This window comes from Mastigoproctus giganteus, chromosome 7 (assembly GCF_048544385.1).
Source record: "Mastigoproctus giganteus isolate SK-2022 chromosome 7, ASM4854438v1, whole genome shotgun sequence".
Taxonomy (NCBI): Eukaryota; Metazoa; Arthropoda; class Arachnida; order Uropygi; family Thelyphonidae; genus Mastigoproctus; species Mastigoproctus giganteus.
Genome location: NC_143581.1, coordinates 6,801,413 through 6,814,991, shown reverse-complemented (window position 1 = coordinate 6,814,991; position 13,579 = coordinate 6,801,413). Strand labels below are relative to the sequence as shown.

General features: G+C 41.1%; 1 protein-coding gene across 1 annotated transcript in view; it reads left to right on the top strand.

Annotated features, from left to right (window-relative positions):
* Positions 1 to 13,579, top strand: part of LOC150082462 (piezo-type mechanosensitive ion channel component-like) — an 861,219-nt gene that overhangs the window by 725,363 nt on the left and 122,277 nt on the right. The window contains 1 exon segment of the mRNA XM_090377768.1: positions 1,788 to 1,830. Within this exon segment, the coding sequence (XP_090233894.1) occupies positions 1,788 to 1,830 (43 nt within the window).

The window sequence follows — 13,579 nt, the reverse complement described above, 5'->3', positions numbered from 1 at the left end:
TCACGGACACTACGGCAGATTTTTTTCTTCCGATTTTTTGATTGATCGTACCGTTGATTCATTGATTTTATAATGTTTTGCCACTGAGGAGACATTTTCACCATTAGAAATTTTGTCTAATAACTCAATTTTATTCGCTAATGTCATCACCTTCTTTGAAATTTTCACATTTCTCTTTTTATTCGTAGCCATATTTTTATAGGGGTTAGAAAGAACTTGTCCACAATAAAGTCACTTTCTTCCGTTAACACACTCGAAAAAGTGTGTTTTACACTGCAAAATGGTAGATTTATCATTTTTTTTGAGCATATCAATTTATAAATTGATAAATTTATTCAATTTATAAACATATAAATTAAAAGCAAACGACGAAACCTTCCATGACTAACACATACTGAACATGGATTAGCGAGAAACATCCACGCTCGCAATTTTTTCACCCCTCTCCCCCCACCCACTGAGCGCTGTTTTGAGCCACGCCCATGTTTTTTATGCCGGAAAATATTCACGGCGCTTTAAAATTCACATTTTTTTAGGTTTCATTTTATATTAAATTGGCGATTGCGAATACGCGAAACCGCGAATACAGATACCGCGAATAGCGGGGGTTTACTGTACTTTGATCAAAGCTCGAGGTGGGATTCGAACCCGCTACCTTTGGGTTGCCAGGCAGGCACTTTACCCACCTGGCTAGCCCGGTCGGCGAAAAGGCAGTGATTACCTCTGAAAAATGAGTCATTTTCATTAGGTATAGATGGTAGTAATCAAAGTGATTCCAAGCTATATCCTATTTTACAGATAGGGAAAGAATGTTTATTCTTTTGTAATTAAAAAAAGAAAGCAAATGAATGCAGCTTGCTCTCATTTTCAGCATTGGTTCTACATGTTACAACATGAGGTATCTTCCTCTTAACAACCTGAAAGCATGTGGAATTTGTTCAGAAACATTCTTGTTTCTCCTGCTTCCAAAAAAATTCCCTCTCTTAAGTAAGATATAATCTCCTGTTTTTCCTCCTGCTTACAGTTGCCTGATCTTCATCTTTTTGAAAGCCAACAGTTTGCAGCTATGCTAAAATCAAATGTTGATCCTTACTTCAAGAAGTAAAATAAGAAAAATATGAAAGAGAGCAATAAAGGAAGATTTGGATAAAATAAGTAATATGAAGAAAAATATGAAGGATAATAATGAAAGATAACATAGAAAAAAAGATGATGCCAGATGGTTGTATTTCTGACATGGCCTGCTTGTGAGAAAGAGAACTAGGCACAAATACCCCTATTCAACCAAGAATAAGAAGTCAAAAAATTTTTAAACCAGAAACAGTCAAGGGAACATTTAAAATTATTAATGGAAAATGGAATGAAATAAATTCAGGTAAAATTGAAGTGACTGAATTAACAAATATTAGGCTGTCATATCAGAATACATAAGATGGGAGGAAGGTAGGGGATGAAAAAAATGTGAAAGAAAATGATAATTATTAAAATAGCAAAACAGGACAGGACTGTTTGCTGTCCTATCTGTAATAAATTATAAATTTGGAATGGTGAAGACATATATGATGTAAATTTCGTTATGAATTTTGAAATGTAAAAAAGGAAAGTTACCTAAAAATCTATAGTGAACCAAATTTAGCTGAAGGTATCAGTTTCCACATGCTCTAATACCTTTGGTTCCACTCTTCTAAAGTCTTGCAAAATTGTATTATTCATATTGGAAGGTTTAATGTGATAATGAAAGAAGTTTATTTTTGTTGCCATACTAAATTCAAGTTTAATTATTTCAGAATGTCCAGAAGAACCTATGGAAGGAGCAGGTGTTGGTGGAATGTGAGTATATGTGATTTCCTGTTCTAATCTTTTTCTGCCTTATAAAATTCTTTTGTGGCCTTTATAGAAAATAGAAAGTGAGAAGTTTTGAAAGCCCATAGTTTCTGTAATTTTGCTACTGGTTGAATTTTCATTAGGCATGGATATAGCATTAGTAGAGGCATACAATGAAACGATGAAAGAAAGCAAGCTTATACAGCATCAGCAAAAAAAAAAAAAAAAAAAAAAAACCCTCCAATTTCACCCCCTCCATTCATTCCAAATGCCTGTCCAGCTCAGCCTTAAATTTATTTAGGCTATCAATTTCCACAACAAAGGATGGAAGTCTGTTCCACCAATCAATTACCCGCTGGCTAAAGGCAAATTTCCGCACATCTATTCTACAACTATCTTTCCTCAATTTGAATCTGAGCAAGAGGAAGAATCCCATCAGCATTCTTGCTCAAGCTTTTCAAGGCTTTATACAAGGCGCCTCCGTAGCCAGGTGGGAAGAAGCAGCGGTGCATTAGCACACGCTTCTTGATTAGACTGGGGTTCGAGCCCGTCACCACCAAATATGGAGGATGCGGAAAGGTCAGGGAATGACCACCACATATCCCGGAGCAATATGGCCTTAGTTGCTAATGCTCCTAAAAACCAAATAACAACAACTTCAAGGCTTTATACACCCCAATCAGATCACCTCACAGGCGCCTACTCTCCAGGCACTGCAATTTGCAGAATTTAAACCTTTCTTAGTAAGAGTGCTCCTTTGTTCCCCTCACCAATCTGTTGCCCTTCTTTGTACTCATTCCAGCAACTCTACATCCTTCCTAAAATGAGGCCTCTAGACCTGTATATGCAGTACTCTAGGTGTGTCCTGACCATTGCCTTGTATAATGGGATAATCACCTCCCTGTCCCTGCTAGCAAAATTCCTATATATCATTGACAAGACTCCATGACCTGCTCTGGCAGCCCGTCTCCACTGCTCAGCAAACTTCATATTCGACTGCACAATTACCCCCCAGGTCTTTTTCACTTTCCACTTCCCTGAGTATAGTGCCACACAGTTGGGATATTTCTCTTCGGTTATTGCTACTCATATGCAGTACTTTGCATTAGTTAATATTAAACTTCAGTTGCCATTTCTCAGCCAATTTGCCCAACATATCTAGATCCAGTTGGAGTAGCATACTGTCTTTGCTGTCGTTAAAACCTTTCAACCTTTGTATCATCTGAAAACTTCGACACTATGCCTGATACACCTTCATCAATATCATTGATAAATACATAAAACAACAATGGTCCCAACACCAAACCCTGGGGAACTGTATTAATAACATTTCTCCACAAAGAACAATGATTAATGTCCATGATTATCACTCTCTGTCATCTCCCATTCAACCATCCCTTTTTCAATTGTAGCAACTTTTTTTTTTTTTTTTATGTAAACCCCAAACACGAGAGGTATTAGAACCTATATTACTTAGTACCGTGCTTGGATTGGAGGTTGAGAAGACGAAAGAAGATATTTGTTGACATTGGACTTGAACTTCTGTAGACTGTAATTTTCAGGAAATACATGTGAAGGAAGATCATTCCAGAAAACAGCAGAAAACAGTAAATGGATGTTGGCTGGTGGTGGCACGTGTTCGGACTGTTTTGAAAGAGTGAGAGGGGTAATAATATAAGTCAATTCAGAAGAACAGTGCCCATGGAAGTATCTGTTGCAGAACAGTCGGATGCAACTTATGTACTGGCAATCTTCATTGACTTCAAAGGAGCTTTTGACACAGTGTGGTGGCCGGGCGTTCTTCAGAGGGCCAGAGTCTCTAACTGTAGTTGAAATTTCTTCCACTGCCTCAAAAGCTACTTCTCTAACTGCAAGGTCAGCATCAAAACAAAATATCACTGCATCACCTGACATCTAACCCGAGGCTATCCCCAGGGCTCCATCCTGGGGCCAGCTGTCTGGAATATGATACTCGACGACTGGCTCCTGAGGGACTACCCACACACTACTCAGCTTTCTTATGCCGACGACATGGTTATCATCATTGAGGGCCCACCCGCGCCACCATAGAAACCCAGGCCACGGTTGTTCTCTCTGCTCTGTCCGTATGGGCCACTGAAAATAAACTCTGTCTCCACTGAGAAGAGCAAAACCCTCCTATTAAAAGGCAAACTGGACTTCTCCAGACCTCCTACCATACGTTTTAATGGCCGCCCACTGAAAAACTATTGATCGGTGAAGTACCTGGGAGTAATTTTGGACGACAGGAGAACTTTCATCCCCCATATCCAAGCTATCAAAGAAAAGATAAAAAATTACATCACTATGTTAGCATGTTTTACCCGCAAGGACTGGGGTCTTAAAGGACCAACTCAATGCCTTTTATACTCAGCAGTATTTATACCAATTGTCACATAAGGAACTGCAGTTTGGTACCACCGAATGACTTTAGTGCATGCTCAACGTAAAATTCAGCAAATTCAACGACTTATGCTACTACAAATGACCCATGCATGTAGAACGACATCAACTGCTGCCCTACAGCTACTAACAGGCCGCCTCCCTTTGTACCTACACATCACTTTTATCGGACTCTCTAATGCAATTAAGAAGAATAAGGAAGCTGAATTCCTCACTATTCAAACCTGTACCGATACGGCCATCAAACAGGAACATAAACGTGTGTGGCTAGAATTGATAAACTTATGGCAAACCCGCTGGAATAACTCCACAACTGGTGCAACTACTAAACTTTTCCTTCCTGAGGTAACCTACATCAACAAACAACGTTCCACTTGGTTCTTCCCTAACGTCTATGCTTCCTTCCTATTAACTGGCCACGGGTCCTTCAAGAGACGCCTTCTAGAGGTCAGCCTAGTCGAGGATGCCCTCTGTACCTGCGGAGAACCTGAAGACTGGGATCACATGATGCACTCATGCAAAATATACTTAGATCTAAGAATTCAACTACTCCTAGACCTCCACACTACATCACTTCGGCCAGAAACCAAGTTATTGGAATCTAATACCTTCCGTGCACTGACCAGTTATGCCAACGAGGTCTTTCGTCGTTGCTGGCATCACCTGCAACTCCCGAACACTACTCCTGGATAACCTCCTCTAGACAGCAACTGATAACCAGCACCGGAAACTTCCAGACATGAAACTGCAAATGGCGGCCAGCCCTGTCGACGCCACTCCGTGATTCTCCATTGTGATGATCCTGGACTCTTTAATTTGAACTTTACCTATTCTCTTCCACAGTCTTTCTCCAGGACTCCCACAACTGCACCTAGCACTCTTCCTGCTCCGTTTCGCCTGGGAGGATGCCTACGCTCTGTCATCCTCGTTATCTTGTCTGTCTTCCACTTTCCTGTTTCTTCTCTGCTCTTTCCTTGACCTTCCCCACTCTCGCTCCTGCAGGAGTGTGGACGGCCCGTCAGATGTCTTTTACTCCCTGGTCCGGCTCCTCGTGCCAGTGGACGGATGCTGGGAGGCTTCTTCCTGGTGATCGCGCCTCCCAGTAACGAAGAGGCCAGTCAAACAACACAAACAAAACACTACTCACACATAACCCACACTGACTGGCTTTGCTATGTTAACAGAATATTTAACGCGGATTTGTGGGAAACCACAGTAACCGCATAACAAAAAACACTATGTCCACTATATCTGTACAAAAGGCATGCAGAAACAGCACATCTATGAGACAGTGAATGGAGAGACTCTGTTAGAGAGTAGTCATTAATTAACCTAACTGCCCTCTTCTGAATGGAATCTAGAAGCCTGAGAGAGGTTTTGGGGGCATCGCCCCCAGATGTGGGAACAGTATTTCATGGTAGGGCACATTTGCGATTTGTACAGAGTGAACAGCTGTTTTGAAGAAAAGTAACGCTGAGAGCGAAAGAGAAAACCAAGTTTATTAGTTGCAGAGGAAGCATATTTGTAATGTGCTTGTGCCAAGAGAGATTAGAAGTCAGGGGAATCCCCAAAAGAGATATATCATTTTGCCTAGAAATCGGAGTGTCACTAAAGATAAGCACAGGAGCAGAAGAATCCTTTTTTGCAAGATATAAGACAAGACAGAGTTTTAGAAGGATTGAAATCAACTAAGTTGTCTTTGCTCCACTGGAGAATTACCTGGAGATTGGCATTTTAGGAATTGGTAGCAGATATTCGAAAAATTGAAGCTGATTGAGTAGAGCAAGGTTTCCCAAAATGGAAAATGGAATGCAATGTGCTATCTTTGGCAAAACTATGGAGAGGATTTCCAGTCAATGGAAGAGGGTTATTAATATACAAGAGGAAAAGAGTGGGGGAAAGAACTGAACCTTGGGGACACCAGCATTAGTGGAGAAGTTAGAAGACAGAGAGCCATTTACCATCACCCTCAGTAAGTGACCAGAGAGAAAACTGGATAAACAATTACAAAAAACAGTTGCCAAACCATAAGATGGAAGCTTGTTTAGAAGTCCTTTGTGCCAAACACGATAGAAAGCCTTTGAGATATCAAGAGCAACTGCTTGTGTTTCACCGAACTTTTCCATTGAATTTGTCCATAAATGGGTAACATAAGCCAGAATGTCACCAGTGGATCGACACTGATGGAATCCATACTGGCGATTGTTGATCAGACAGAAGGTTTCTAGATAGTTTAAGAGTTGGCAGTTAATTGATTTCACCATTACTTTAGAAAGAGTAGAATTAATTGCAATGGGATGACAATTGGATGGGAGGGATTTGTCACTCTTTTTAGGAACTGTCTGGATATGAGCAAATTTCCATGCAGAAGGAAAAACACCTGTGGAATAAGAAAGTGAAAAGGTGGCAAACAACAGTATTAAGTTCAGGAGCACAGGTTTTGAGAACAAGTGGAGAAATACCATCAGGACCTGGAGCTTTCTTAGCATCAAGATTCTTCAAAATCCTTCTGATATCCTTTTGATGGAAGACCACAGGAGGCATTGAATGGAGGGTGTTAGGAATGGTGGGAGGTGTTTTACAAAGATCATTAATACATGAGTTGGAAGGAAAATGGGATGCTAGCAGGTCAGCTTTATCCATGGCTGAAGTGACAACAGAACCATCTGATTTGGACAGAGGTGGGAGCAGAGATGGGCAAAAGTTGTGGCCAATAGCTTTGCCAAGAGACCAGAATGCTTGGCTACCATTAGGGCAAGAAGCAAGTTTTCTACTCTTAGCCTATTCGAACTACTAGTTTAGACTGATTAATAACAGCTTTACAATTGTTGCGAGCTTTAGTGTAGGCAGAAAATGAAACTGAAGAATTATAAACAAGCCAATTACGATATGCAACATTCTTCTCTTGAACAGCCTTAGCACATTTATTGGAAAACCAAGGTTTAGATAAAGGAAGAAATTTTAAAGTGGAGTTTGGAACAAAGGATTCCATTGCTGCAAGAATAATTTCACTGACACGATCTGAGCAAACATTAACATCAGAAGTTTTGAAACAGTAGTCTGACCAAGGAAAAGAAGAAAAGAAATCTTGCAGGTTATCCCATTTTGCATTCTTGTAATGCCAAACAACATGGGTTGTTTGGCATTACAAGAATGCCAAACAACACGAGGTTGGGAATAGCCATGAGATAAAGGTTCCATTGGAGAAGAGATAATCACCAAGTTGTGATGTGAAGTGTGTAAAGGACCTCTCACTTTGACCGTGTATTTAGAAGCGTTGTTTGTGAGAAAAAGATCAAGCGTATTCTAGTAGTAGCAGTAGTAGTAGTGGCATGTGATGCAAGAAAGCAAGTGTATGAGCTTATGCAGCATCAGCCAAAAAAAAAATCTACATCTATTCTACAATTTATTTAGGTTCGTAATCTGAACAAGTGGAAGCATCCCATCAGAATTCAGCGTGCTCAACCCATTCAAGGCCTTATATACTTCAATCAGATCACCAGGCAGGTGCCTAGTCTCCAGCCACTGCAATTTGCAGAACTTAAGCCTCTCTTGGTAGGAGGATCCCTTCATTCTCCTCACTAATCTTGTTGCCCTTCCTCAAGGCATGGCCTGACCATTGCCTTATACAGAGGGACAATCACCTCCTTCTCCCTGCTAGCAAAATTCCTCTATATCATTGACAAAACCCCATGACCTGCTCTGGCAGCCTGTCTACATTGCTTAGAAAACTTCATATCTGACTGCACAATTACTCCCAGGTCTTTTTCATTTTCTACCACCTTAAGTGTAGTACCACACAGTTGGTATGTTTCTCTGGGGTTACTTCTACCCATATGCAGTACTTTGCATTTGTGGTTAAATTCAGTTGCCACTAGCCGACCGGGCTAGCCGAGTGGGTAAAGTACCTGCCCGGAACCCAAAGGTCGCGGGTTCGATTCCCGCCTCGGGCTTGGATCAAAGTACTGCAAAAACCTTGGGAGGTGCAATATGGCCACAGAAGCCGATGCGCCAACAACTACCAAATCAAAATCAATCAAAAATCAGTTGCCACTTCTTAGCCCATCTGCCCAAATTATCTAGATCCTGTTGCAGTAGCACACTGCCATTATTGTCATTAACAACCCTGCCAACCTGTATCATCTGCAAACTTCGATATTAAGCCTGATATACCTTCATCAATATCATTGATAAATATACCAAACAACAGTGGACCTAACACCGAACCCTGTGGGACTCCACTAATAACATTAGTCCACGAAGAGCAGCACCCATTGATTACCACCCTCTGTCTTCTCCCACTTAACCATCCTTTTATCCATTGTAGCAACTTACCCTTAATACCATTCTGCTCCAATTTGTACAATAGTCTTCCATGCACAACAGTGTCAAAAGCTTTTCTGAAATCCAAATATATGATATCAAAATTATTTTTTGCATCCAGTTCCTTTGTAACCACATCATAATATCCTATCAAATTTGTCAAAGACTTTCCCTTAACAAACCCATGCTATGTCTGAATTTTTGCTGCAGTCTTGTCTAGATGATCCTGCAATGCATCTTTAACCAGTGACTCCATTATTTTACCTGGAACAGAAGTTAAACTAACTGGTCTGTAACCGCTCGCGCCACCCTTCGATCCCCCCTTGTGAACCGGGGACACATTTGTACATCTCCAGTCCGTGGGGACCTCCCCTGAATCCAAGGACGCTCTCACAATTATGGCCAAAGGTCCGCCTTGTTGCCCCGCCGCCCCCTTCAATATAACTGGATAGATCCCATCACCCCAAGCGCCTTTCTTATGTTTAACCTCAACAACCTTTCCTCCACTTTGCTTTCAGTTATTACAAAATCAAAATCATACAGCCAAACTATTGGCTGTATGATTAGGATTGTCCAGTATTCTTGTAGGTAAATGAACAATCTGTGCTACGTCATTAGTAATTGCAAAAGCCTCAGCATCTCTACCAGCTGGGTCAGTGTGACTAGAAAATGGAAGCCAGCTGGAGTTATGAACTTTAAAATCACCAAGGAAAATTAACTCACTGTTAGGAAAGTTGGACTGGAGAAAGTCAAGTTGCAAAGAGAGGAAGTCAAAGAGCTCGAAGTGATTAGTGGAGACAACAGATGAATTTAACAGAATGAGGTAGAGAGATTTTAAGCCAGAGAAGATCAAAGAGAGGAGATTCTAAATTGCCAAGTCTCTGACAGGGAATATCAGAATGGACATATGCACAAGTACCACCTTTGAGGTGGAAGGAATCATACAGCGAATAATTTGGGTATCTGAGATGAGCAGTAGTTGAATCATCCGATAACTGAGATTCTGTCGGAAAAAGTACATGGGGTTTGGCAGACTGCAAGTGGAAATGGACATCATTGCGATTAGAATTGAGACCATGTATATTTGTGAAATGAATGAGGAAGTGTTTGGGAGGTTTAGATCTTTTCGCAGATAAGCTTGCTCTATTAGTTTGACAATTCATGGTGTATTCAATAGTAAGAAAAAGTGGGTGGGACATGCTGTATGAAGTAATGAAATTTTTGGATATGGTGAACACATGGTAAGATACCCAGACCTTGACATAACGTGGCCTTGACAATGCTCCCCGCTTACACACTACTCGGACTCCCTCCAGTCACCATCTGGTAGTGTAGAGGTAGCAAGATTATATACTAGCTGATCCAGGAGCCTCCTAGAGAGTTACCAATAGGTTTGGTCCGGTGTACTAACCAGCGGCTGGCCTGCAAACACTCGAAATGTAAGAAATATTGGATCTCGCCATGACCTTCATCCTAATGTCAAAAGTCATCAATCGTACTGCATGATAGGGAAGGGTTGACCAGAACTTATCTCTAGAGACTAAACATGGGTACACCACTTCAAGCCTCCAATAAGCAAAATGGTGGTATTGCACCGGTTGATGAGAGCCATCTACCACCTAGTACTGCCTGGTAACATAGAGGAGCAACATTCCTCCATGTTGTGTGGGTGCCACACCTGCTTACGTTGGTTCACACCTGGGTGGTCACTCAGGATGTACTTGCGCATTAGCATTAGTAGAGGCATATGATGCAAGAAAGCAAGATTATGCAGCATCAGCCAAAAGAAACCCTTCCACTTCACCCCTTTGTTCATTCGAAATACCTGTCCAGCTGAGCCTTAAATTTATTTAGGCTATCAAGCCTAAATAAATTTAAGGGACGGAAGTCTCTTCCACCAACCAACTGCCCGCAGGCTAAAGGCAAATTTCCGCACATCTATCTTACATCTGTCTTTCGTCAATTTGAATTTATGCCCTCTCAGGTGATTATTCTGATCAAGAGGCAGTATCCCATCAGCATTGAGCATGCTCAAACCATTCAAGGCTTTGTACACCTCTATCATATCACCTCGCCGGTGCATAGTCTCCAGACACTGTAATTTGCAAAACTTAAGCCTCTCTTTGTAAGAGCACCCCTTCGTTCCGTTCATTCACCTTGTTGCCCTTCTCTGTACTCGTTCCAGCAGCTCTACATCCTTCTTGAAACGAGGCCTCCAGACCTGTATAAAGTACTGATGGTGCGGCCTGACCATTGCCTTATACAAGGGAATAATCACCTCCCTATCCCTGCTAGAAAAATTCCTGTATATCATTGATAAGACACTATGAGCTACTCTTGCAGCCCGTCTGCACTGCTCAGAAAACTTCATATCTGCCTGCACAACCACCCCCAGATCCCTTTCATTCTCTTCCACTGCCAATGTAGTACCACAGAGTTGATACGTTGCTCTGGGGTTGTTGTTTCCCATATGTAGTACTTTACATTTGTCAATGTTAAACTTCATTTGCCACCTCCCAGCCCGTCTGCTCAACCTTTACAGATCCTGTTGTAGGAGCGTAGCGTCCTTAGCAACCCTGCCAACCTTTGTATCGTCTGCAAACTTGGACATTAATCTTGATATACCATCATCAATATTATTTATAAATACAGAAAACAACAATGGACCCAACACTGAACCCTGAGGGACTCCACTAATAACATTAGTCCACGATGAGCAGTGGCCATTAATTACCACTCTCTGTCTTCTGCCACTCAACCATCCCTTTATCCATAGCAACAATTTGCCACCAATGCCACACTGCTCCAATTTGTGCAGCAGTCTTCCATGTGCAACAGTATCAAAAACCTGTCTAAGATCCAAATATATAATATCAAAGTTATTCCCTGCATACAGTTCTTTTGTGACCACATCATAGTATCCAATCAGATTGGTCAGGCAAGACCTTCCCTTAACAAAACCATGCTGTGTCTGAGCTATAACTGAATTCTTGTCAAGATGATCCTGCAGTGCTTCTTTAACTAGTGCCTCCATTAATTTTCCTGGAACAGAAGTTAAACTCACAGGTCTATAATTACTTGTGTCAGCCTTTGATCCTCCTTTGTGAATTGGGGTTACATTTGCACATCTCCAGTCTGTGGGTACCTCCCCTGAGTCCAAGGAAGCTCTCATAATTATGGCTAACGGATTGCTTAATACTTTGCTGCCTCCTTTAATATAACTGGATAGATCCCATCCACCCCAGGTGCCTTTCTTGTAGTTATCTTCAACAATTTCTCCTCCACTTTACTCTCAATTATTACAAGATCATCTAGCTCACTGCCAGTGTTTACTTCATCTATGGCATTCCTCTTCCTGAATAACTCCTCATGTGTGAATGTAGATGCAAAATATTCATTTAGTTTGTTAGCTACCTGAGCAGGATCATGAACAGTCGAACCATCAATATCAAGTGGACCAATCAGATTCATCCCCTTCCTTCTAGAGTTTACATAAGTAAAGAACTCCTTGCTGTTTTTCTTTGCATCCCTTGCCAAAGATTTCTCGTAATCTGCCTTTGCCTGCCTAACCTCCTTTGTAACTTGGTTACAGATCATCTTATATCTATCATAGGCTTCTGTGTCACATGTTAATTTATATGTATCCCATGCATTTTTCTTCTCTGCTATATGTCTCATTAGTTCATCTGACATCCATTTAGGCCTGAACCTTGAACAATATTTCTTAGTTGGTATGTAAAGCCTAGTAGCTTCCAAGATAAGTTCTTTGAATGCTTCCCATTTTGAGTTTGCTGTTGGTAACATCATCAGTTGATCCTACTGTATAAAATTTAAATACTGTCTCAGACCATCATAGTCTCCTTTACGAAAGCAATAACCCTTCCCTTTATCCCTGATGGTAGTTACCTCCTTGGGTAAATCCCACTTCAGCAGACTGTGATCACTGTCACCTAGTGGTTCCTGTCTGGAGGTTATACCCAGGATTTCTAACAGTCCCACCATCGTGAAGGTGCAAGCAGAGGATTTGGCTCTCACACACTGTCCGGACTTTGCCGAAATTGGGTGCACCTGACTTGAGTGTCACCAGAATATCAGTTCCATCAGCGTTTTAGACCCCCAGGTAGCAAGTACAGCTTTTCTGGCATATCTGAGAGAATGTCTGTGACAACCTCGAACTTACCCTTAATGCCATATCTCTCTCTCTCTCTGCAATTTGTACAGCAGTGTTCCTTGTGCAACAGTGTCAAAAGCTTTCCTGAAATCCAACTATATGATATCAAAATTATTTTTTCCTTCCAGTTCCTTTGTAACCACATCATAATATCCTATCAAATTTGTTAGATAAGACTTTCCCTTAACAAACCCATGCTGTGTCTGAATTATTGCTGTAGTCTTGTTTAGATGAGCCTTCAATGCATCTTTAACCAGTGACTCCATTAATTTACCCGGAACAGAAGTTAAACTAACTGGTCTGTAATTACTCGTGTCACCCTTTGTGAACTCCCCTTTGTGAATTGGGGATTGATTTGCACATTTCCAGTGTGTGCGGACCTCCCCTGTGTCCAAGGGTGCTCTCATAATTATGACTAAGGGTTTGCTTACTTCCTTTGCAGCCTCCTTTAATATAACTGGATAGATTTCATCCACCCCAAGTGCCTTTCTTATGTTTAACTTCAAAAATTTCTCCTTCACTTTGCTCTCAGTTATTACAAAATCACTTAGCTCCCTGTTAGTTTGATAAACTTCTGGCACTCCCCTCATTGAAGAACTCCTCATGTGTGGATATAGATGCATAATACTCACTCAGTTTGTCAACTACCTAAGCATTATCATGAATAATCAACCCATTTATGTAAGTGTTTCAATCTGATCGATCCCTTTCCTTCTAGAATTTACATAAATAAAGAACTCTTTGCTGTTTTTCTTTGCATCCTTTGCCAAGGATTTCTCGTAGTCTGGCTTCACCTGCCTATCCTCCTTTGCGACTTGATTACAGACTAGTTTATATCTT